General features: G+C 36.7%; 1 protein-coding gene across 6 annotated transcripts; it reads right to left on the minus strand.

The window, feature by feature from the left end:
- Positions 1-95: 95 nt before the first annotated feature.
- agfg1a (ArfGAP with FG repeats 1a) lies at positions 96-25,655 on the minus strand. Of its 6 annotated transcripts, XM_058744361.1 has the most exons (15): positions 24,959-25,655; positions 13,538-13,631; positions 10,940-11,055; positions 10,358-10,520; positions 9,706-9,880; positions 8,899-9,021; positions 8,076-8,147; positions 6,957-7,160; positions 6,627-6,786; positions 6,462-6,541; positions 6,274-6,390; positions 2,715-2,864; positions 2,462-2,547; positions 2,076-2,119; positions 96-615 (listed from the first exon to the last, which is right to left on the minus strand). In XM_058744361.1, exons 1-14 carry the CDS (start codon positions 25,123-25,125, stop codon positions 2,108-2,110), a joined length of 1,719 nt encoding a protein of 572 aa, XP_058600344.1. In that variant the 5' UTR covers positions 25,126-25,655; the 3' UTR covers positions 96-615; positions 2,076-2,107. The 6 variants fall into 6 exon arrangements, with proteins under 6 accessions (XP_058600344.1, XP_058600343.1, XP_058600342.1 ...); XM_058744360.1 differs by lacking the exon at positions 2,076-2,119 and having other exon boundaries at positions 8,899-9,018; positions 24,959-25,649; XM_058744359.1 differs by lacking the exon at positions 2,076-2,119 and having other exon boundaries at positions 24,959-25,647.
- Positions 25,656-25,945: the final 290 nt, after the last annotated feature.

Below are 25,945 nucleotides of genomic sequence, written 5' to 3' on the forward strand. Positions count from 1 at the left end.
CAAAAGCACAAAAAGGCAACATTATGATGTCAAAAAGGATTCCATATTCTTAATGTTATTCACAGCATGGTGGACGTCAACAACGTATATGCAGCATGTGTGTGTGTGTGTTTAAGATACAAATACTGATATGCACAAAGACCTAAAATTTAGCAATTTCTATGAAAGAATTATATACAGAATTGCAGCATTAACATGAACAGGAGGTTTGCAATAACTTAGTAATCCACCACGTCGTGCAGATGGTTTCCAGGTCAGGCCAGTTCACAGGAATGACAAAAGGAGCACAGTAAAAAAAAAAAAAAAAGCTCCTTTTCTCCAAACAACCCTGCAACATGTTTTGTTTTCTGTCATTATGGATGTGCCATAGACAGGATCATGTATATATTTCCTTTGCTGTTTTTTTTTTTTTTCCAGTCTTCTGCTCTTAAAATTCAATAAAAAAATTCTTTAAGAAATTGATGTTTTTTTTAAAGCTACTTGAGAAACAAAACAGTGCAAGGGGTGCGAACGAGTCGCAGGCCGCCCACCGGAGGAGCAAAGGACAAAGGCGTGCTATAAGAAGGGGTTTGTGGATGAGCCTCCTGCAGGAAACTGTGCTGCTGGTGCCCCTGCCTGCAAGTGAAAAGAAAAAAGATAAATGTGATGACAAGAAACCAAAACCCGACAGATTTAGAATCAAAATAAAATTATTTTATAAATAAATAAGAGACTTAAATTAACATTTTAAATGTAATGTAGGCTTTATAAAAATAGAATATATTAATGAATTTACAATTCTAAATTGTGTGTGTGTGTATATATATATATATATATATATATATATATATATATATATATATATATATATATATATATATATATATATATATATATATATATATATATATATATTTTTTTTTTTTTTTAGGGGTGTCAACGTTAAGGCATGCGATTAATCTAAAATTGATGCGTTAATATTTTTTAACGCAAAATGAATCGTTTGATAAGGTTTGACCCCAACTTCTTGCCGTCATCACAGCACGGAAGGTCACCTATCATTGTGTGATGAGGGTACTACAGCGAACCAGTAGTCAAGTTTCCATCCAGTTTTTGCTCTGTTTTGTTATCGACAAAGAGAATATGCGTAAAAAAAAGAAAAAAAAAAGAAATTTGCTGTCTACAACCTGTTTCCAACTGTACAGTGGCCGACAGAGCTCAACGCGCTGCAAATAGATAAAACACCTGCAAATTAAGAAAACAACTTCATCAATTTGACAACACACGCGCTGCAAATGCTTACAACACAAACAGAAAGAAATGCGCTGCAAATAAAATTCTTTATTTGGTTGTGTTGTGAGCATTTGCAGCGCCTGCTGTCAAACTGATTAAGATGTTTTCTTGATTTGCTGGTGCTTTTTCTATTTGCATGTGTTTTCTGAAGTTGCAGAGTGTTGAGCTCTCTCGGCCACCGTACAGCGGTCCTTTTACCGATAAAATGGTATGTGTGATGACGTCATCCCTAAAAAAACGAGTTGTCGCATAGGTTTTGGTGTGTAGCAAAAAAAAATTGCCCTTGAGCTGTTTCCATAATTTCTCCTATTGCGTAAATTATAGGCTAGGCTAGTAGCCTGTTCTTCATCCATTTGAAACAAAACAGCCTATTATTAAATTGTACAGGCCTACATAAAATTGTGTCATTAATTTTTTTTTTTTTTTGTACTTCGTTATAGACTATTAGATAGATAGGCTACTTAAGCAATAATCATAAACAGGTGCAGTTGTAATATAATAGTAAAAAAATAATTGGCAATTCCATCGGAAATTTTAAAGCGCTAAATAGTTTTTCGCAAAAAAAAAAAATCCTTGGATGGAAACCTGGTTAGTGTTGCCAGGCAAGCTTAACATATAATTTAATATACTAATTATTATTTTTTAATTCTGTAAATTAATAACAGATTTAACTTAAAAATAAATACAAATAAAGAGACTAAAAGTAACATTTGGAATAAAATGAAGATTTTACAAAATATGTAATTATATAAATGATTAATTTCAAAGTAAATAATAAATAAGAATTTCAAATAATTATTCACTTTTTAACGCCATGCCAGCATCAAGGCTATTTTCAAGGTGATCTCTGAATAAATTACACAAGGTATACAATTAACAAAAATTTATAAAAAAAGACATTTCAGTTCTACACTAGACAAAAATTCTAAAATACATTCAGGTGATACATTTTTAAATAAATCAGTTAAAAATAAAAATGAATGAATAAAACTGTTGTCTATTTACATTAAAAACAGTACAATCCAATAAAATATGCTTTACAGTTATTTTAGTTTGGCAATTAAGAATTTCAAATAAACCTTTGGAATAAAATGCAGCCTTTCAAAATATGTAAATATAATTATAATATATAAATGAATCAAATAAAAATATATATTGCAATCATTCAAAAATGTGTCATTTAACACACCAGAAAGGGATTGTTGGTTACTCCAGGCACCGTCATGTTCTGTCCAAACGGAGTGACTTTACCCTGACCAAATGCAGCAAAACCTCCTAATGAAAGAGAGACAAATATGTGAATGCAAAAAAAGAAATGTGACCATGTAAAACAGTCTGTTTTAGCTAAAACATTCTACAAAAAGCTGGATGACATTGGAATTAATTGTAAACCGTTAATATAATAGCATTAAAATCACTGCAGCAAGTCTTTCTGACCCTACCGTTGGGTTGTTGGGGATACGCATGCTGCTGGGTGAACGGCTGTCCAGGAAACGCTTGCTGAAAGTTTCCACTGAAGCTGGTGGGAAGGTTGTACGCAGCAGCGTTTCCAAACCCAGTCGGCATGCTCATGGACGGTGGACCGAAAGAGGCTGTAGGACACAAAGAGTTCTGCGTTAACATCTCAGTTTGACATACATACACGTGCCGTTCTTGGCCAATCTGTGAGATGCACTGACAATGTTTGCACAACATTTTAAACAACAGCTGAACTACCTGACTAATTAACTTAATTAACTAATTAACACTCCACTGAGAAAAGTAAAGTTATTTAAGAGTCAAAGCAATTCATTTTTAAATTTGAAAGAAACCTCAAGTAACATGTACAGACAAATCAATCACATTAAGCCTTGTTGACTTTTAAGGAAGTGCTATTTTTATCCTGAGTACAGAAATCTGTGGCAAAGCAGATGACAAAGCAGATGACAAAACATGACAAAAGCTCCACAGCAAAAAAGGAGGAAAGACAATACAGAACAAAGAACCAACAGTTTACAGTACTAACGTTGTTCAATCAACATCAGCAAGTCTATTAAAAAAAAAAAAAATATATATATATATATATATATAGTGAGGAAAATAAGTATTTGAACACCCTGCTATTTTGCAAGTTCTCCCACTTAGAAATCATGGAGGGTCTGAAATTGTCATCGTGGGTGCATGTCCACTGTGAGAGACATAATCTAAAAAAAATCCAGAAATCACAATGTATGATTTTTAACTATTTATTTGTATGATACAGCTGCAAATAAGTATTTGAACACCTGTCTATCAGCTAGAATTCTGACCCTCAAAGACCTGTTAGTCTGCCTTTAAAATGTCCACCTCCACTCCATTTATTATCCTAAATTAGATGCACCTGTTTGAGGTCGTTAGCTGCATAAAGACACCTGTCCACCCCATACAATCAGTAAGAATCCAACTACTAACATGGCCAAGACCAAAGAGCTGTCCAAAGACACTAGAGACAAAATTGTACACCTCCACAAGGCTGGAAAGGGCTACGGGAAATTGCCAAGCAGCTTGGTGAAAAAGGTCCACTGTTGGAGCAATCATTAGAAAATGGAAGAAGCTAAACATGACTGTCAATCTCCCTCGGACTGGGGCTCCATGCAAGATCTCACCTCGTGGGGTCTCAATGATCCTAAGAAAGGTGAGAAATCAGCCCAGAACTACACGGGAGGAGCTGGTCAATGACCTGAAAAGAGATGGGACCACCGTTTCCAAGGTTACTGTTGGTAATACACTAAGGCGTCATGGTTTGAAATCATGCATGGCACGGAAGGTTCCCCTGCTTAAACCAGCACATGTCCAGGCCCGACTTAAGTTTGCCAATGACCATTTGGATGATCCAGAGGAGTCATGGGAGAAAGTCATGTGGTCAGATGAGACCAAAATAGAACTTTTGGTCATAATTCCACAAACGTGTTTGGAGGAAGAAGAATGATGAGTACCATCCCAAGAACACCATCCCTACTGTGAAGCATGGGGTGGTAGCATCATGCTTTGGGGTGTTTTTCTGCACATGGGACAGGGCGACTGCACTGTATTAAGGAGAGGATGACCGGGGCCATGTATTGCGAGATTTTGGGGAACAACCTCCTTCCCTCAGTTAGAGCATTGAAGATGGGTCGAGGCTGGGTCTTCCAACATGACAATGACCGAAGCACACAGCCAGGATAACCAAGGAGTGGCTCTGTAAGAAGCATATCAAGGTTCTGGCGTGGCCTAGCCAGTCTCAGACCTAAACCCAATAGAGAATCTTTGGAGGAGCTCAAACTCCGTGTTTCTCAGCGACAGGCCAGAAACCTGACTGATCTAGAGAAGATCTGTGTGGAGGTGGGCCAAAATCCCTCCTGCAGTGTGTGCAAACCTGCTGAAAACTACAGGAAACATTTGACCTCTGTAATTGCAAACAAAGGCTACTGTACCAAATATTAACATTGATTTTCTCAGGTGTTCAAATACTTATTTGCAGCTGTATCATACAAATAAATAGTTAAAAATCATACATTGTGATTTCTGGATTATTTTTTAGATTATGTCTCTCACAGTGGACATGCACCTCGATGACAATTTCAGACCCTCCATGATTTCTAAGTGGGAGAACTTGCAAAATAGCAGGGTGTTCAAATACTTATTTTCCTCACTATATATATATATATATATATATATATATATATACACACACACCTGTACATATATACCAGTTCAAATGTTTGGGGTCAAATTTGTTTTGAAAAAAAAAAAAAAAAAAAGTATCTAATGTGACTATTAAGCAGCAGAACTGTTTTCAGCATGAATAATAATAAGAACCAAATCACATATCAGAATGATTTCTGAAGGATCATGTGACACTGAAGACTGGAGTAATGATGCTGAAGATTCAGCTTTACCATCACAGGAATAAATTACATTTTCAATTTACAGTTTTAATATATTTTAAATTGTAATAATATTTTACAACAGCTCTGCTTTTATTGTAATTCTGATCAAACACTAACATAATAGACTTCTTCCAAAACATACAAATCATACCCCAAAACATTTGAAAGATAGCATTACATAACAAAACATCAAAACTAGTGGCTGAGAAAAGCTCTTGCATTTCATTTATTTGCAGATGCCGCTTGGCTTGATGTTTTGTATCTCATGAAATAAACACATTTTTAAGTGGCTATTGAACATATGCATTTGGTCAATATTTATTTTCAATGACAGCTGGAGACCACTGATGTGAACATGGGATATCGATCCTTTATCTGGGGTTCATCCACCTCAGATGAAAGACAACACAAGCACACCTTTCTTTAATGGGGTCAAAAGGTCAGGATGACCACAGAATTGCGGTCAGTGTAGTTTATAAAAACCAACTAGTCTACAGTCAAGGCCAAGCCCCAGAAAAGGAAGAGAGAATAGGGAGAAAATGAGAGAAAGAGAGAGACGGACATACCGAAGTGGGCCGCAGGGTAAGCCTGACCCAGCAGGGGTCCTAACATGTCTGATCAGCATGTCAAGAACACAACCAGACAAAACCATCAGTCGCAGATTTTCTCTCACTTTTGGCCTATATATAAATTTCAAGGAACAAAAAAGTCTGCTTCTCATACACATTTAACCAAAGATGCCTCCCCTTCCTGCCTTTTTTCTTTCTCTCTCTGGAACATGAACACACACAACATTTATCCACCGCAGGGATGTAGAGACCCACAAATCTCTGAAGCTCTTCTGCGGTGCCTTTGTATCTTGCATGTGTAAAAGCGATCTCAAGCTGTTAGCTCCTAGCATGGATACCGGGGGTATCTGACCCACTTAAAACTCTTCACAAAGCCCTCTGGTGTGTTAAATAAATAATGAGACACAAAACAAGAGCTGCTTAAACTCTTTTAAAACTGAGGACAAAGCCTGCTGTGAATTCTGAGAAGATTCTCTGCGAAGATGAGAACGATCGACTCATTTAAAACCTAAGATTTAGCAGGTAGACCTAAGCTCCGCCCATACCTGCAGTGGCCACACCCACTCCTGGTACTGGTACTGCTGCTCTTCCATTGGTCTGAAACGGGTTAGTGGGAGCGGCCTGCGGAGCCCCTGGAGCGACGAATGGATTCGTCGAAGGCCCTGTTAAAAAACATGAGAGATGTAAGAGATGCACTGAACGAATATCTCAAATAGATCTTAAAGATTCTTACCTCCAAAACCCTGAGGCATGCTGGGTAAACCCTGTTGTGCTTGAACTGGAGGAGCAGCCGTATAGGATCCAAACATAGACCTGAATGCGAGAGTGGAAAGAGAGCTTAACACACCAGAGAAAAAGACATTGAGAGGGAAAGGGCCACGTCTCTTAATAGTCTCACCCTTTTGCGGTGGTGGCAGTGTTGTAGCCGCTCACGTTTGGCGCTGAGGAGGTAAAGACATTGTCTAATTCAGCTAGAGCAGCGTAGCGATCTCCGCCCAACAGAGCTGCCTGTGGAGGTGGAGGACCCACACCTGCTGATGGAGGGGCTGAACTTGTACCTGTGGAGAGAGAGAGGTTATTTTTAGCCTTTTTTTGTGCACATGTACCCCAGTTTTTTATTGTATTAATTAAGATTTTGAAAAGATTTCTTGTGCTCTGTAGCTTCACATAGCATTTGACTGAAAAATGACTCGATGTTCAAAAATTGTTGTTTCATTCCTGGATGTACCTTGCTCAGGTTTGATCCCGAACACGTTGTCGAGGTGGGCGAGGGCTGCGTAACGGTCTGCAGAGATGCTGACTGATTCCACTTTATGCTCCTCTCCCACAGAGTTACTCTGGGCGGAGCTAAATGACGCAAAATCAGCACTGCACGATTTAGGGAAGTCATCGAAGTTTGCAAAGTTGGCATTAGCTAGTCCTGATGAGCTACCTGTGGAAAGGAAAGAAAGGATGAGCAAATATGTGACAGAGGGAGAGAATGTTAAACAACAATGCTCCCTCTAAGTTTTGTTGTGGAGAACCTTGTGCCATTTACCACATTTTGGATTTGGACATTAAGGATAATTTATAATAACATGGAAAACCCTAAAAACATGGAAACCCTCATTTTTTTTTATTATTTATTTACATAATAGCATTTTAATTGTTTAATAGTATGTGTGTGAGAAATGTGATATATATATATATATATATATATATATATATATATATATATATATATATATATATATATATATATATATATATATATATATATATATACATACACACACACACACACACACACACACATTCGTGCACGTGTGTGTGTTATATATAGACTCAAATTATTAATTTATATTGCTTATATTTTAAAATTTTTAACATTGCATTAATTTTAAAATAATAATAATTATTAATTATAATTTTCTTTACTATTTTTAAATATATAAATCTATAACAAATACATAAAATGCATATTTCCAAATAAAAATAAATTATAGAATTATACATACTATTATAAAATAATGCATTTATTATATTACAAATGTACTTTTTGTCGAGATATCATTTTTGAGATTAAGGGAAAAGCTGTTATATTCACAGTACAGCTCAATGTGACCCAAAACGCTTTTTCCCTCAGCGCAGAAACAACATCAGGAGCGCGTAGCTTAGAGGGAACATTGACTAAGAGTGTCCTTCAAATCAAAGAGACATCCCAGGAGAATTCCTGAGGAGCTATATAAGGAAAATCGGATTTTATACCACTGCATGAAAGTGTCACAAGTAGAAAAACAGCATCACATTAATTGGGGGGTTAGCGTGTGTATGAAAGACACAGACAGGCACACAAGCTGTGACTTACTGTGCATGGCCAGTGGAGGCAGCGATGAGGTAAACTCGCCCACACTGCGACTAAATGGGAGACTGTTGTATACTGACGTACGCACAGGAAATGAGTGAATGACAGCACAGGAATGTTAAGAAAAGCAGAAAAGAAAAAACGTCAAAGTAATAGAAATTAGAGAACTACAAAGAAATAAGAAAAAAGGTTTGTCATCAGTAAGATTTTTTTGTATTTGAAAGAAGTCTCGTGCTTGCCAATACTGCATATATGTGATCAAAAATACAGTAAAAACAGCAATATTGTGATATATATTACAATATATAATTTATTCCTGTTACAAAGCTGAATTTTCAGTTCTAATATGCAAAAAGTTGCTTAATGTTTTTGTGAAAACTGATAGATTTTCGTTAAGAATTCTTTGATTAATGGAAAGTTCAAAAGAACAGCATTTATTTGAAATAGAAATCTTTTGTAACATTATAAACACTTTAACTGTCACTTTTGATCAAATTGGCTTAGAGTTGCGCATTTAGAAAATTAAGTAAAACAGAAGAAAAATAAGTCAAACTGATATAGTGAGGAACTGAAATGACAGAATAAAACCAACCAGATGTTTCTGCACCCACCACTGGAAACATCAAGTGACTTATTTATTTATTTTTTATTACAGAGAATTTAAAGTTTAACCAAAGCACCACTGAAAAAAGAAGAATGTTTAAGAAGTGAGAATGCAAATAAACAGCAATGAAAAAAAGACAGGATATTGTGTGACATTTCTTGGACAAGGAGCCATTTCTAACAGGAGGTTTGAGGTAAATGGATGTTCATATGTGTTTTGTACCTGGTTGTGTGGGTTGAAATGGGGCTTGTGGAGCTGATGGAAATGCCGCTGTGGTTTGAGCAGCAGAACTATTGAACGCATCAAAATTTGCAAAGTCTGCATTAGAATTTGCATTCTGCGCTGCTGGGGTCCACCACAAACAAACACAAACAGAAAATGGAATGAGGAATGACGAATGACAGTGAAACAAGAATGAAACTATGGGATGAACGTGTCCAGCATTTAGGTCAATTTGATTTCTTTCCAGTCAGGAGATTACGAAAATTCATCTTAAAAATTCAGTTAAATTATCACATTTCATCAAAATTTTTTATCTTGTACATTTAGCAAATCTCAACAGTAATGGTTCTGACTTAAACGCTGGTTGCATAAAAAGACATGATATAACACACACCGATATCAAGTGAATGATATAATGCTTAAACCCACTAAAAACCCACAAATAAAACTACACATAGACACAAAAGATGACATGAACATAAAGCTCTACCTAGAATGCACTAGCTCCGAATCCAGCCATGCACATTTTAACAGACAAGTCAGGTTTGGCCATAATGATTTCCAAATGGTGTGTGTGTTTACCTCTGTACCTGTTTACTGGCATTAACCGATAAAAACGCACAACCATTATCCTCTAGAGATGCCAGTAAGCATTAGTGGTTTTATATTTCATGAGGTTTTGTGGCAGTGGCTGTCAATAAGTCTAGTGCAGCATGATGGGAAAGCGGCCACATCACACTAAGTGTTGTCCTGAACCGTTTTTAATGGATGGTTTAGTTTGTTAGTGTAGCGCGAGGGTGTTCTTACCCGAATGACTGTTGAAATGTGCAAAGTTGGCAAAGTTTGCGTTTCCTGTGGACTGCGAGTGCGGAGCCGCAAATATGTCGCCACCTAGATCGCTGAGCAAATCGAACTTCCTGTCCTGATGATGCTGCTGCTGCTGCTGCTGCTGGGTCAGCTGAGTGCGTGACACAACCGGAGACTGAGAGAGCAAGCCAAAAAAATAATAATTAAACCAGAAATATGTTAAAGGAAAGTAGTTTGTATATAGTTCAGATAGTTTGGTGTAATCTCTTATGTTCACCAAGGCTGCATTTATTTCATCTAAAATAGTTGATCTAATATTATTACAATTTAAAATAATTTTCTACTGTAATACATTTCAAAATGTAATTTACTCCTGTGATGCAAAACTGAATTTTCAGCATCATTACTCCAGTGTCACATGATCATCATTCTAATATGCTGATTTCCTGCTTGCTCAAGAACAATTTCTTACTATTATCAACGTTGAAAATGGTTGTGCGGTTTAATATTTTTATGGAAACCATGATACATTTTTTTCCAGGATTCTTTGTGAAAAAAACATTTATTTGAAGTTGAAATAACTGTTTTTACTGACACTGATCAATGTAAAGCATCCTTTTATTCACAGTATTGTATATATTAGTTTTGTTACCTGGCTGGGTGTATTTTTGTTGAGGTGTAAACTGGGTACTGATTCCCCCAGTAATGTTTTGAGAGGCCGGACCTCTGGAGTGCTACTGGTACTGCTAGCAGATGAACCAGAGACAGATGCGTGAACTGGCGCCACCATCTTAGCCTGCTCTGGAGGAACATACCTGAGAGAAAGGATTGAGAGAAAGACATTTAAATGAGAATTGAACACATACACAACAATGTGTTTATTTTATCCTTCTCATACTGAGAAAAATATTTGCCTACACCACAAATGTAATCTTAGAGGTGCCTAATGAACACTGAGAAAGTTTCAGGAAATACCAGGATATAATTAATCCATTTGACACCACAAATGCAAAATAAAGTGCAAATCAAGACTATGAGAACCACTTATATGGGCATTTCAGTTTATATTAATATTTTATTTTCACAATTCATGCCCATTTATTTGTTTTATAATAAGTTGGATAAAGTACAGCTCACTTTGCATAGCAGTTTATTGTGTGATAATGATGACTGAATGTACGATTCCTCTGTTAAATATAAAATATAATATATTTCCGCTCATGTTGTTTCTCACCATCGCTTCTTTTCGTATTTGTCCTGAAGAAACTCTTTGACTTTCTGAGGTTCTCTGAAGTCTGGGATAGCCAAGTTTCTGTCATCATAAAGGCCGAGCCATATCTGTTTACATACCTGCATATACATGAAAGCACGCACACGAAGAGAGAAAAGGAGAGAGATCAGACATTCAAATATACCATAAACATGTGAAACAGACATTCATATGTTAGAAAACAAGTAATATTTTTCACAGCAACTCAGTTACTTTAATCCTCATTTTATTAGAGTAAGACAGAAAAACAAAGACCCTTAAGACAGACAGTATCTCTTTCTCACTGCCTCGTGTGTGTGTGTGAAAAACAACAACAACGCAGGCATTCATACTAAGGCAAGTCTCACTTTGAATACACACATGCACTCACACTCGCACATACACACACACTTAAAAAGGAAACCAACATCTCAAGATGACATTTGAGAAAACATTTAAATAAACTCTTCTTGATGAGTCAAACACACATGCACTCAGATAACACAACTGATAAATAAAAATTGAACCGTAAGGCTCTGCAACCACTACATGCCAAGTGTTATGTGTGAAACCTCTCACAGCAATGAAGACACTGCCTCCATTTAGATATAATCAATGCAGATACACATGGATACACCTCCCCCCCTTTGGAAACAGTGGTAGCAGCTTATTAATTATGAATAGCAACAGCAGAGTGAAGACACAATCACTTAACTCTGATGAGGAGCCGTACAGACACTCAAGGAAGGGCTCTATGAGCCTCAAACACTAACGTATTAACACTGTTTGTGTGAACTTGTCTTGCTGGTCCAAGAGAGGCCAGGTTGGGCTCATTAAATAAAACTCATGAAATAAAAGAAAAATGACCCAGAAATCAGTGCATCTACCTTCAACAGTTCAGAATGGCATACTAACTAATATGACCACTGAATATTATCAAAAATAGCAAGACATATCGAAACAATACATTTTGTCAAATGAGGTTCAACAACCATCAAATTACTGAACAAAATACAGATAAACTCTTAATTACGTTCATTTTTCTTTGTCCGACAAGCAATAAACTGATAGGATTAATATTCTGTACAACTGTCTTATTGGTTTCAAACAACTTTGAGTGTTGGATAAGTTATGAGACATAAGACATTATAGTACCCTATTTTTGTGACAACTAGTGGGTTTCAACCTAAAACTCTGTCTTTTCTGAACAGCAGGAACAAATAAATAAATAAATAACGTAACTGTGCTCATTTAAAATAGCCAAACACACAGGATTATGAACTTTTAAAAGGAAGGTAAATGCACTTTATACACACTACTGTTAAAATGTTTGGTGTCAGTACATTGTTTTTTTAAGAAAACTATTTTTATTCATCAAGGATGGAATAAATTGAATTGTTCAACAGTAAATTGATCAAAATTATATTTCAAATAAATGCTGTTCTTTTGAATGTTTTATTTATCAAAACATTCTGACTGTTTTCAACATTGATAATATTAAGGAAAGTTTCTTGAGCAGCAAATCAGCATATTACAATGATTTCTGAATGATCATGTAACACTAAAGTAATAACTGGAGTAATAACTGATAAAAATTCAGCAATAAATTAATGTGAGCATAAGAGACTTGCAAAAAACATTGAAAAAAAATCTTACCAATCTCAAACTTTTAATAGTAGTGTATCTTGCGCTGTTCATAAAGATGATTCGTGCAACCAAACTCTGCAATATTTTGCTGCAAACTCATCTGTTACTTAGTAAGCTAGACAAATTACTAAAGATCTGCCAACATCAACAGTTTGCGTGACATGCCCTCATCATTGAAAAGTTCAGACTGACAGATGCCGTGAGATTTTAATACACCAAACCTGCTGTGTGTTCAAGCCGGTTTGAATTGGACCAACATAAAACAACGTCATAAAACAAAATGTCCACACACACACACACACACACACACACACACACACACACACACACACACACACACACACAATTCTGAAGTTCATCATGGTTTATACAGGAGATTACAGCATGTGCGTAATGAGACACAGAGCGCTCAAATAAGAGTCTTCTCAGCACGCAACATCATTTCCAGCTCATCCTTGTAAATCAGGCCTCACGAGACCTGGAAAAAATCCCAGGAATGTGGAGTTAAGCAGACACAGAGAAAGGGAAAGGGGAGATGAAAAGTGGTCTCATCAGTGGTCACCTAGAAGAAGCTATTAAAGAAACCTAGACTTTAGAAGAAATCACACCTGCCTTCTAAAATACCAATTTAAAAAAAATAAAATAATAATAATAAAAAATACAAATATTAAAAATGTAAATAAAATAATAATAATTAAAAAAGAACTACCTTTTTTAAGACAAATAACAATACTGTTCAAGCTATGCATGTGTTCAAATAAAAAAAAAAAAAATCCCAGAAATTCCTGTTATCTTATCATAGGCATATGACTGTTACCCCGTAAATCATCAACTCATTGGTATCCAGATATCAGCACAGACTGCCCACACAGATGACGACACATTTGCAATGTCAATAAAAACCACTGCACTTTCGACTATACCATCATCAATTACCTCATTTCCATGCTTCTGTAGAAATTCTATTTCCTGTTGCGTGAAAGTCGTCATGGAGATGGACTTCACTCTGTGGGGGGGATTCAGGCCTCGTCTAAAGGGAAGAGAAAAAGAGATACGAGATAAAATGATAACATGTTAATTAAATAAAGTGTTGTAAATCGCTTGCAGTGTGAATTAGATTTTCTGCTCGCTGTCGCTGTAACTCTTCATTACAAACCTGCTTATTACACACAGATCTAGGACAAGGACAAAGTCAGACTGCTCGGCACCTCGCCAAGTCTGTGTGCAGAGAGAACGCTAGCGTATGTGTGTATGAGGGGGCGGAAGAGAGTGATGGTGTAAAGAGAGAGGTGAGCTAATGCTGCCTACAAATAATGATGGAAAGACTGGATTTAAGAGATGAGAGCACATAAACAGCACTAGGAAGTCGTAATTAACTGTAGGAAACTGGATTTTCTTCATACCCAGAATATCTGAGTTAAAAGGCATGTCAATTAAAGAATCATGGTGGAATATGGGTTATAATTAAGCCATTTTATGAGGCTGTCCTATCATTCTTTACCAGAACAAGAATAATAAAATATTTAAAGCATCAATTACACACACAAGGACTTAATCATGAATTGGTGTAAACATCGTAAAACTGTTATACATAAATTGCCTCCCTGAAAGGAATGCAACTATTTAGAAGGATGGTTTGTAAATGTATAATAATACTTTTTTTGGTGAATAACATCCCTAATTTCAGCTTTACCTCTTATTTTGATAATACTGTTAAAAAAGAAAAGTGTAAAAGAGAGAAAACAATATGCACACATCCGTTCTAAGAGACTTTTTTTTTTTTTTTAAAGGAGTCTCTTATACTCCTAAAGGCTGCATTTATTTGATGAACATACAGGAATATGAAATATTACATCTTAAAAATTCTTTTCTATTTTAATACATTTTAAAATATTTTTTTCCTGTGATGTCAAAGCTGATTTTTCAGAAATCATTCTAATATGTTGATTTGGTGCTCAAACATTTCTTCTTCTTATTAATGTTGTTACTATTAATTAATGTTGTTGCTGCTTAATATTTTTGTGGAAACTGACAATTGTTTGTGGAAATCATGACTTTTTTTTTGAGATTCTATGATGAATATTAAGTTCAAAAAAACAATTTATTTGAAATGGAAATATTTAGTCACTTTATAAATGTCTTTACATTGTCTTAGTATTAAAAAGTATTAATTTCTTCTTCAAAAAAAAATAACTTTCTGAACAGTACTATAATTGTCCAATAACTTCATTAAAATTGAATTACAATTCAATTTTGTAATTGATGGAAAGAAAATCCCCCCCCCCAGGAAGAACTAGATGAGAAACTGAAGACAACTGGAGAAGCATCTGATGATTCAATGTGTGTTTATTCCACAGCCTCATGATCTTTGAACACTTGATCTCTGAATGCCCAAGAGCAATGTAAACATGTGTAAGGGCTGCCCATTAGAAAGCCTGTTTCCTTCCTGTATTTACCCTGTTAGCGTGCTCAGATTTGTTCTCTAGGGATCAGAGTCTGTGTACTGCAGGACACTGCTTCTCTTACACATCCGTTTTGTTATTTCCATCCCCTGATCTCTTCCTTTTTCTTTCATCTAATGATGCAGCTAATAACTAACAGGAAGTTCATTTAGGTAGTGAAAGGAACAATTTACCCAGTGTTAAATATTCATCTCTTCCTCTCTTTTGTGGAACACAAAATCCATTTTTGGCTGAACTATTCCTTTAAGAAAAACTCCCATGCACCTGTTTCTATGCCAGTGCGACGGGAGGGTGTATTTAGCACATGTGTAAGTATGGAAAAGACATTTAACGCTACTCTGCTGTCCTTCTGTGCTGAAACGAGTGACAGTTCATCTGACACCTGAGCCGCAACAGATGTTCAAAACACCATTCACACAAACACACCCCCTCGAAACCCCTAGAAGGCACATACACACACATATCAACTCACCACTTCTGCACTAACATTCGCTCTGTTTACATGTGGGAATGCAAGTGCGCTGGCAAGTTCCACCTCTATACATCACCTGTTACGTCCTCTACATTATATTATGTGTGTGTGTGTGTCTATGGAGACATGAGGCATTCAGCGATAAATTCTGAAGGGCATGAACAGCAAGGCCTTGGTAAGATTAGACCAGGTGCTAAATTATTCACACGACCTGCTGCAGGCCATTGGCACAGGGTTGGGATTCTGTAACCATGGCCCCCAAGAACCGTTAGCCTAAACTTCCTCAAGCCGAACTTCTAACTCAGCAAGTCCCAAAAACTGCCTGAAACCAATAGCACCAGCAATAATTCTTTAGCAGCCTCATAGTATAACACTTTATAATTATGCAAATGTGCTATGAATATGTATTTACATTAATTCATTTAGCAGCTGCTTAAATTCAAGGTGACTTACAGTGCTTCTTACTGCAGAGGAAGTCCCTTGAAGTTACCTGAAGTGCTTTGCTCAAAAACACAATGGTAAAACTGCACCGTGCACGTGTATGAAAGTAGTTCAGCTAAAACTAAAAATGGTCAGCCAAAGTGATTTTTATCTGTGGAACACAAGAGGAGAAGTTTAGCAGAATGTCCCAGGTGCTCTTTTTCGTCCAAAAAAAGTGAATGGGGACGGATGTGGTCAAGCTCAAAAAGGACAACAGCTTCGTTCGCTTCATCTTGTACATTGTTTCTCAACCTTTTTGACTTTAAGGCCCTGCTTTGTCAAAAACAATATTTGAAGGCCTCGCATCATATTTCTGCTATATCAAAGAGGCTCATTTTAATTTTCAGAAATGGTAATACATTAAATTAATTTTATAAAATAATTATACATTATCAAAATAATTAAATTCCATAATTGCAATAAATGAATGTTCTTCATGGTTTACACTTATTATTACCAATGAATTTATCAATTAATTTGTGATTACAGTTTTTTTTAAATAATGTTTTACTCACAAATAGCAATTGCTACACAAAATATTTTGGTGCTAGACAAAATGTATATTAACATATAGATTAAATGCATTTAAATTTAAAATAAATTTACATTTTATTCTATTTAATACAAAAAATAAATCACTACAGATTTTATTAATTTTCCGTGACTTTCCCAAGTCTACAAATGACACTTTTAAAATTCCCTTATACAGTATATCCAGGGTGTCCAGGTTTATGCGAACCGTGGTTATTAAATAAAAACAGTGGTTGTTAATGGAAATAAGATGCCATTCTGGCATGTTTTAAACCTACTTTAGGTTACATCTTGACCTACAAGCCATCTTGTAGCCCACTTGGAAGTGTGCTGAGGTTCCCCAGTGGGTCCTGGCCTCCTGGTTGGGAACGACTGTTCTTGTAGCTCTCAAAACAAGGGCAAAGTAAGCCCCTTTTGCTTTCAACAGAAATAAGAAAGTCAAATGGGTTCTGAACGACATGATGGCCATTAAATGATAACAGAATTTTCTTTTTTTGGGTGAACTATCCCTTTAAGCAAAGTATCTCTAAAGTTCTTCAGAATTCTAGTGATTGATACTTTGCTGATCGCAGGCTAAAATTGGCCAGTACACACGGAATGCAAACAATTTGTATGCCTTAAGTGTAACGTATTCATGGCAATGTTAAAATCATCCCCGATTTGGCTGAAATGGGATCGACTTCAAAGTGAGCGATCGGTCTCTTGTCGTCCGGCCTGCATTCTAAAAAAGGGAGCTCCTCACTTCATCAGGCAAAAGGACGACACACTTCGCCCATGACATGGACAAGAAGCATCGGAGACAGCTAAACACATGAGCATAATGATGACGACATCTTAGGGGTGGGGCTTGAAGAGACAGCTGTCATTTATGAATCACAGCCTGATAAGACATTGAGAAATTACAAAAAACGAGACTTAATCCGAGTCACCAGGACAACTGAACATTATTTAGATCAGGATTCAGGACGCAGCTAGATGGATTTGCATCTCGGGCAGCATTGCCAAATGAATGACCCTGACACACATACTACACAAACATGAAGAGTAACCCAGGCCTGATCCCACGTGTACTGGGTTACTTGCATTTGTTAAGAGGGTTTTTATTTGACTAAAGTGTTTTGTTTTAATGTTTGAGATGGAAAGTTAGCTAACAGTGCCTAAGGCTTATGCTTAACCTTTAAGAGTAGCGTGTGAGAAACTCATTTTAGCTGGTGGTGAGAAGCTCTGGCATCGACTTCACACACTGGGTGAGCAGATGCCGCATCTGGTTTCATTAATGAGAAAAGCCACAAGTGTGAGGTGTGCTTGTGCGATTGGTATTGGGGTTGTGTGTGATGATGCTCTGAGCAGGTGGATGATGGGCTCGGGGAAAATGGGTCAGAAACTGGGCAAGTGGCCAGTCTCCACATAGTAATAATGTATGGCAAACAGAGAGAGAAATACAAAAGAGAAATACACAGTTTTGTGAGGTCTGTAAGAGTGTGGGTGTGTCAGAGTTTACTCAATACTCTAGTTCCTCTTAAGAAATCACTGCAAGCAAAAAATGCTCAAACTTCCTCTGAACACATCAATGCAAGTCATCAACAAACCCACAAAACACACACATAAAAAAAAAAAAAAGCATCTGACAATGCATGTCTGGAGGAAAGTATTAGGACAGACTACTATTATATATTATATATATATATATATATATATATATATAGTCTGTCCTATATACACACACACACACACACACAAGTATACTAGTATTTAAAAAAGTACTAATAATACTAATACCATTTAAAAAATAAGAATAATATTAATCAGTCCTGAAAAAGATGTATCACTATTTCCACAAAAATATTTTTAAAGCATCATGTAACATTGAAGACCGGAGTAAAAGCTACTGAAAATTCAGCTATGCCATCACAGGTATAAATTACATTTTAAAATATATTAAAATAGAAAGCAGATTGTGTGTGTGTGTGTGTGTGTGTGTGTGTGTATGTATGTATGTATGCGTGTATGTGTGTGTATGTATATATATATTTTATTTTTTATTTTCTTTTTAATATATTTTATAAAAATACATGCAGCCTTGGTGAGCATGAAACTTTTATTTTTCTCATCTTACCAAGCTCAATCTTTATTGTAGTGTACAAACTACTCACCAGTGCACAATTCACTACATATTAACCTTTTATAACACCTTTTATAAATAATATTTACATGTCGCATAGGCATACCAAATAACGTCCTTCAGCCATGATATCACAATACAGCATGGCCTTGAGTGCCTTGTTTATAAAACGGTTACTGCTTAATATAAAAAATTATAACATTTTATGAAGCAAAGATAAAAAGCTAAAGAGGCTAAAAGTCAAAGGATAAATGCAATGTAGATGTATATAGATTATGTATACAGAGTAAAGAATAAAGAGTACTACTGTACTGTAAACTAGAGTTTTCTTTTTTTTTTTTTAAATGGATGATTTCTACATTGGCAAACCACCCAACAGGAAATGCCACATGCCTAAACAATAGCGTGTGGCACGAGGTGATGATCATGATCAAAATCAAGACAAGACCTGCGGTGTCTGATATATCAGAGACTACAGAAACAAATGTGAACTAGATAGAGAGAACAGGAAAGAAAGAAGAGTATGTGGGTAAACGACAGCGTGTGAGAAAGGAGAAAGAAAGATAAAGCAAGACAGTAAAAGTGAGTGAGGAGAAGAGAGAGAGAGAGACACACAAATGGACCCACCCTGTGCTGGAATGTGTTTACCCAGTAAGTGACCCCTCCATAAAACTAACAGGGAAGTGTTTGTGGGTAGCTTGACTTCACCCAATTTCTACTCAGGTAACGATCCTCTTTCTTAGGCCAAAGATCTGTGCTCCTGCTCACATGGAGGGGAATCACAGTTGAGATCAGTGGTCAGCTGGTAGGGCTTCTCCTAATGATATCTTACAACCAATGTGATCAATGGCCAATATTATACTGATAACGTACTGTATAGGGTGAATTATGGTAAATTAGGTCTATTTTGGACACTGAGAAGGGTATTTTTGTTTAATTTACTGTAATTTCCCCTATATAAACAACTAAACTTTAGCACTAATGATGAAACAAATATTTCACAAACAATCATAGCATAAACTTCTGTCCTACTGTGATTTCGTCCATCAATTGAAGTGAATTTGTGAAAAGGGTGAGTGTAGCAATGGCCTTTCACACAAATACACAAGCACTGACACAGCTCTGAAGTGAGACGACAATGTGTATTTCCTGTCCTACTGTTTCCACTTCCTGTGCACATGCAGACCACGTGCTGCAAATACTTGACATACACTTCCTGTTCAAGAAACATACATATTCACTGATGATCATATGTACAAGCCAGAGAATGATCAGAGTGATTATAAATTCATAGATGAGTGTGTGTGATTAAAGTTCAGATCAGGTGAGAGGAAACGCAGCAAAATCACAACAGCATATTAGTCACGAACACAGAACTGAAGAAATCAAAGCGATCTGATAAAGTGCTGTGGCAGAGGATGTAGAATATACAATATGGGACAAATCAGATGTGTAATACTTTATTTTATTCCATATCCTAACCCTAATGTCCAAAATTAAAATTAGACAATAATAATTCTCATGTTGTTATGGCCGATAACAGATAAATGGCTATTGAAAAAATAATTATCATGTTATGGCCGATAACAGATAAATGGCTAATATTAAATATATATTTAGATTTCACCCAAATAAATAAAATACTAAAATTAATCACTTTAAAAGTATGAAAAATAAATAAAATCAGATTTACATCTATTTTGAGATTTGCTAACGATTATATTTAACTGTGTTTTTACATTATAAGCGTAAGATTAACTAAATTAAGTGCTAGATGATGGTTACCTAAATATGAAAAAATAAAATATGCATAAATAAAAATATGCATTAGAATGCACAATTAAAAGTGGGGTATGCATTTTTTCAAAAACGCTTTAGAAAACCGAGTCGGGCCTAGTACCAAAACAAACTTGTAGTCAATCAGCAGTAAAGGGCGTGTCTACTCATGATGCGAGGAGAGAGCGCTCATCAGTGCACATGACGGACATTAGCCTAGCAGAGCGACGACAGAAAAATAGAGATAAAAAACAAAAGAGGAAAACATCTGCGGAACAAAAGAAGGCTTACACTGTGTCTACACCGGACGCGACAAAGCAAACGTTGAAAATCATTTGAAGTTTGTGTCAATGTGTCATAAATAGAACTCGGCAGCAGTTTACTGTCGGGGATTTGTCGTGTCGCATGCAGTGTAGACAGCATTATTAGTGATTATAATGAGTTCTATAGTATTTTGTTGCACCGCGCTACTCGCGTACGGTGTAGACACGGTGTTACGATAAGGCAAGAAGAAGGACCCGAGTAAATATCGAATCAGCCTTCTAGCACTGGAGAGAACTCAAGGAGCGGGAAGGCCTGCGATCGGGCACCGAGATTGCTTTGTTTCTTCTCGATAGGTGAGTAACATTGGTTTTGCTTTGTTTCACAGATCTAATCGTGGGGCGGAGCTATCAAAATAGGGGCGAGACTCTTTTGGGGTAGGGGCGTGTTTGTTTTGGTCATTTCAAATGTCAACATTGGCTACCAGAAATCACTTATCCCACCTTTAAAATTCAATATCAATAGATAATTTTTTTTTAAATCAGCAATGTGACACACCAAAATATAGCACATCCCTAATTTCTGACAAAATTCGGTCAAAAATGCTCAATCTAATTCATTTAAGCACATTTCAGCCCATAGCTGAAAAGACTTGAAAACCACTGTATAAAAGCAGCAAATCTACATTGGGTTCTTCTGGATTAAAACTGTGAATCACTGGCACACTTGTGAATCTGGCAAAGCCAGAGGTTCATCTCCCCATGCAAATGCCCTAATTAAAATCCAACACCTAATAGCTCATACATTAATAGCTTAGCACGTTAATCATTCACTTTTCCATATCCCACAGAGAAAAGTGCATACATTATGCTTTTGACTACTAGCTAAAGATAAGGTGGAATAAGGTTGAAACGGCTAAATGCAGAAGTGCAAAGATAGTATCAAAAAGTACAAAAAAAGCCAAATATTTGCAGACTGGTTGTAAGGAGACTCCCATGCTTTGGCTGTCTGACATCTGGTGCATACGCTTCAGTGCAGAGAGCAAACGTCTCTCTGGTGATACTGAAGTCATTTTAGAAGCTGGTGCTTAGAAAAGAACCCAATTATCTCCCCTGATGGCGTTTACTAGGACAGTCACAGTTCACAGACACCGTCAGCAATGGAAGGACAACTATAGAAAATTAGGATACTTACAAATACATAGAAATAATAGAACACTGCAGGATTGAACCCTAAAAGCCAGAAACAAGCATTTTTGCACTTCCGGTTCCATCGCCCCAAAGTCAATGGGTTTTTGGTTCAGTGCCTGAAATGAGGTCTGTGGTTAACACAAGATCAACATATTTTCACGTAACACCCCACTCATGATTTTTTTTTAATTTTACATGACGTAGAAAAAGTGGCTTAATAAGTGGTTAAAAGAGACTACAGAGGCTGTCAGGGATATTAAAAGTTTTCAAACGCTTAATGGTGGTGGCATTGAAGTCATGCAACCAATGGCCATGGTGTAATGTTTACAGCCTCACTTTAGCTTTTTACATCTAATGATTGTATTTAGGCTTCAAAATTCATTTGGGAAGATTATCTCAATGAACAAAACATGTAAGAAGCACAAATTTTATTGGTCACAGACCTTACATTCTGCAACAATCCAAAAGCCAAATGGAAAAATCTTAATGTTTTTTTGTTGACGTCACCCCTTATTAAGTTTTCAGTTAGCTTAGTTTTATGTCTACCAGACTGATCCACCTAGACAACTAATTATCAGCCCTCACAGCTGGGCTCGGGCTTGTTCAAATACACCTGACACCACTTCCAAATGAACTAACATGATCCTCACTCCAGGACTCCAGAAGAGTTCAGCCAGAACAACAAACTCACATTTCTTTTATTTGCTCAATCGATTGCACCCATCTCACTATCCTCTCCTCTGTCTTTTGGAGAATTATTGACCATTTCTTTGCAATTTTGTAGAGGGGTCACTCACAATGACATTCCAGAGATCTCAGTATCTGGACCGCACTAAAGTAAGATAATTTATCAATAGCTTTACTCATATCGGTTTGTTGCATTTCTCTCTGAAGTGCTTACAGGGAAGGCAGATGGTTCCTGTACTCTCATGGGATACAAAGAGAGATCATTCTCAAACATCTTGTTTACTTTTAAAGAGTAGCTCATATGTAACTGTTTGGGCTCAACACAATTGCAAGATTCCTCTAAAAACTCAGAGATTTGAAAATAAGCTCAAGTCTAGCAGAACTGTCTCAAACCCATTTTTTAAGCAAACCCATGAAACCTAATCATGTTTCAGACATGACTAGTTCAGACTCTATGAGACAATTAATTACCAGAAACACAGATGTGAAGAACTAACACAACCAATTCAGATTCTTCATCAAGACTTTCAGCTAATGAATGTGTGTATATTAGGAGTATGAATGAAAAATGCTTTAAAATGGACTATTCCATTCAGATAGTCCATTTCAAATTCTGATATCAATGTGAATGTGCAAAAAAGGGAAAAAGTGGGTCAGTTTTCATCTTATCGCAAAACTCAACCTCCACTGACCAACTAAGACAGACTGACCCGTGTGCAAAAAAGGTGAGTCCTATTAATTTAGGGAAGCATGCCTGTCAACTTCATAGATGCAATGAAGGAACGAGCTCTGCTTATTTATTTAAATTCAAGATTTATTTAAACTCTGCATTACATACTTGCAGGATGACTCTAGCGATTTGAATTAAAAAGGCATTATTTTAGGAGCATTTTCAACTCTAATCCAAAATCCCCTGCAGACGCCTGTTACACAACAAGGCTGAAATGCTGATACAGGACACACAACTCGTCATCATAACAGGTAAATTTATAAACAATTTATCTATCTATCCATCCATCCATCCATCTAACTAAATCTAAACACAACGGCACTTTTAAATGCATCTTTCAACAGAGACTCTACCAATGGCATGTTTCAGCATTCATTCCTGTGCCGATGCTTATCAACAAACAAGGAAGGATAAATTACATGGAAAAGGACTTCCGTGTAAAAGTCTAAACGACACAAAAACTCAACATCTGATATCAAAAAGGATGCTGAAAACTGAACAAAGCAACCACAGATCAGGATGACCATATACAGCATGTTATCCACATTTTACATTTTAAATCTTTAAATACCACAAACCCCCAAATAAGATCACGAAGGCCCTCCATCCTTAAAATTAAAAACCCGTTTTTTTTTTTTCACTTATTTTATTTAAATGATAAATATGCATTTTTTTGCATTTATTTTATTCTACTATCACTGTACTTTTATTTATTTAAATATTATAATAAATTTGTTTTTAAAATTATTTAATTCGAGGTAGGCCTATTTAGTTAGATGTAAAAATAAATGAATAATAAAAATAACTCAAATAATATGATTAAAATAAATTAATATATTTTAAAATATTTAAATAATACATCAGTTCAGTACTATATTGAGTAGATAGCAAGACTGATTGATTAACAGATACATAAAAAACGATCTATCAGAATGTCTCCCAAAGAATTTAATTTAGTACTGTACTTTAAGATGCATTATTTAAATCATTTTTACACTGAATTTCTCTAAACGTTTTCACATATCCCTTAGCACTCCTCTCATCCACACCATACAAGTGAAGTATAAATTCAGCTTCATTTAGGGATTGTCAAACCCTCGCTATCAGGATAACCCTGCAGGGGTGCACACACCCTTTGCCACATTTCACCATGTGTCTCTATGACTATCCAGCTCTTCCACATGCTGTATAGAGGTTTATCTGAGCCACAAGGGTCTGTCCTTACCGCTAGATAAGACAATGCCGTACATGAGTATGAAAAGACCAGCGATATGCCTACAGGTAGCTACTCAAGTTTGCTGGAGTGAGTGAATTGAGAGCGAGACACATGATTTTACTGCATCAGCCCATCCACCCACCCTAAATATAATTTACTGACAGATTACCAACCCCCAAATAGACAACAACCCATTTTCCCACCCTTATTTACATTTTAAACACCCTAACAATAACGTTTATGTTAATAGATCAACAGCTGGGTTGAAACAATCGGTTTCAAAACCTATAAAGCCGCTAACTAGACATGTTTATGGCATCGTGGGAGTCAGATAATGCGATGTCTAGCTAGGCAGCCCACTAGGTTTTGAGACACAGCCAGTGTGTGAAATAAAGAGGCTCAGACAGAGATAGACAGGAGGGTGGCTCACAGGATGCCTGAGCAGGACGTGCAGACGAACGAGCCCACGGTCATGTTGGCGTAGGTCGGGCCGCGCTGATCGCAATCGAAGCACTTTCGGTTGGGCGCCAAACTCGTCATTTCCCGCAGCATCTTCAGGTGTTTTTCCTCCTGTTTTCGCTTCGCGCTGGCTGCCATGGCCGGAGCCGTTAATATAGCGTCGGTCAATTAAAAAAAAAAAAAAGTAATAAAAATCAAATATGTGTTCCTGGGGAAATATTGGACTAGAGCTTCCTTTAAAACGTATCACCGGGAAACGGGAAGGTAAGACGGACCGGAGCTCTTCAGAAGGGCCTCACGTTTCGCGAACAACGGGCGAAAAGCGCCGTAGTGAAGAGAGGAGGGTCCTGAGGCGCAGGCACTTTCTTTAACGGCCAGCCTGCCCACTCTACTTTCACTGCCAGTGAGCGACTTAACGGCCAGCCCTCCCACTCTGTTTTCATTTCCCGTTTAACATAACGACCAACAGGGGGCGAGTACTAATAATAAGTACTCGACGGAAGAAATACCAAAGGGCTCAATGCTAAAACTGTCCATAAGATTTGTTGTGCGGTGTATGTCTATATGGAAATATAATAAATAAAAACTCATAGATAGTTTTGCTAAGTATTCGTATATGTAAGTGAGAAAAAAAACTTGTTATTTTTGTGTGACGGGGCTAATGATTGTATAAACCCACTAGCACTGGAGCGAAAACTCTGGAACGGGAAAGCGAGTAACCAATCACAGGCACCACTTAAGATCGCGTGACCAAAATCGAGCCCCGCCCACAAGACTCCGTTCTCGCCCTCGTTTAAATGTTCCTAACCAGCAGCGCCCTCTGTCTGGAGGAACAACTGGCTCCAATTCGCTGCAAGAGTGACCTAATTCAGAGGATTTGGCTCGCTGGGGATATGAATCGACTTTATTAATCACCTTTTGTTTTTAGGATGGCCATAAATATGTATAATGAAGTGAT

The sequence above is a fragment of the Onychostoma macrolepis genome, chromosome 15 (assembly GCF_012432095.1).
Source record: "Onychostoma macrolepis isolate SWU-2019 chromosome 15, ASM1243209v1, whole genome shotgun sequence".
Classification (NCBI taxonomy): Eukaryota; Metazoa; Chordata; class Actinopteri; order Cypriniformes; family Cyprinidae; genus Onychostoma; species Onychostoma macrolepis.

Coding starts and splice junctions, on each gene's coding strand:
- agfg1a (XM_058744359.1), bottom strand. CDS start 25,125: ATGGCAGCCAGCGCGAAGCGAAAACAGGAGGAAAAACACCTGAAGATG. Junction 13,632..24,958: donor ACGTCCTGCTCAGGCATCCT/GTGAGCCACCCT, acceptor TCTTCCCTTTAG/ACGAGGCCTGAATCCCCCCC. Junction 6,542..6,626: donor ACTGCCACCACCGCAAAAGG/GTGAGACTATTA, acceptor TCTCGCATTCAG/GTCTATGTTTGGATCCTATA.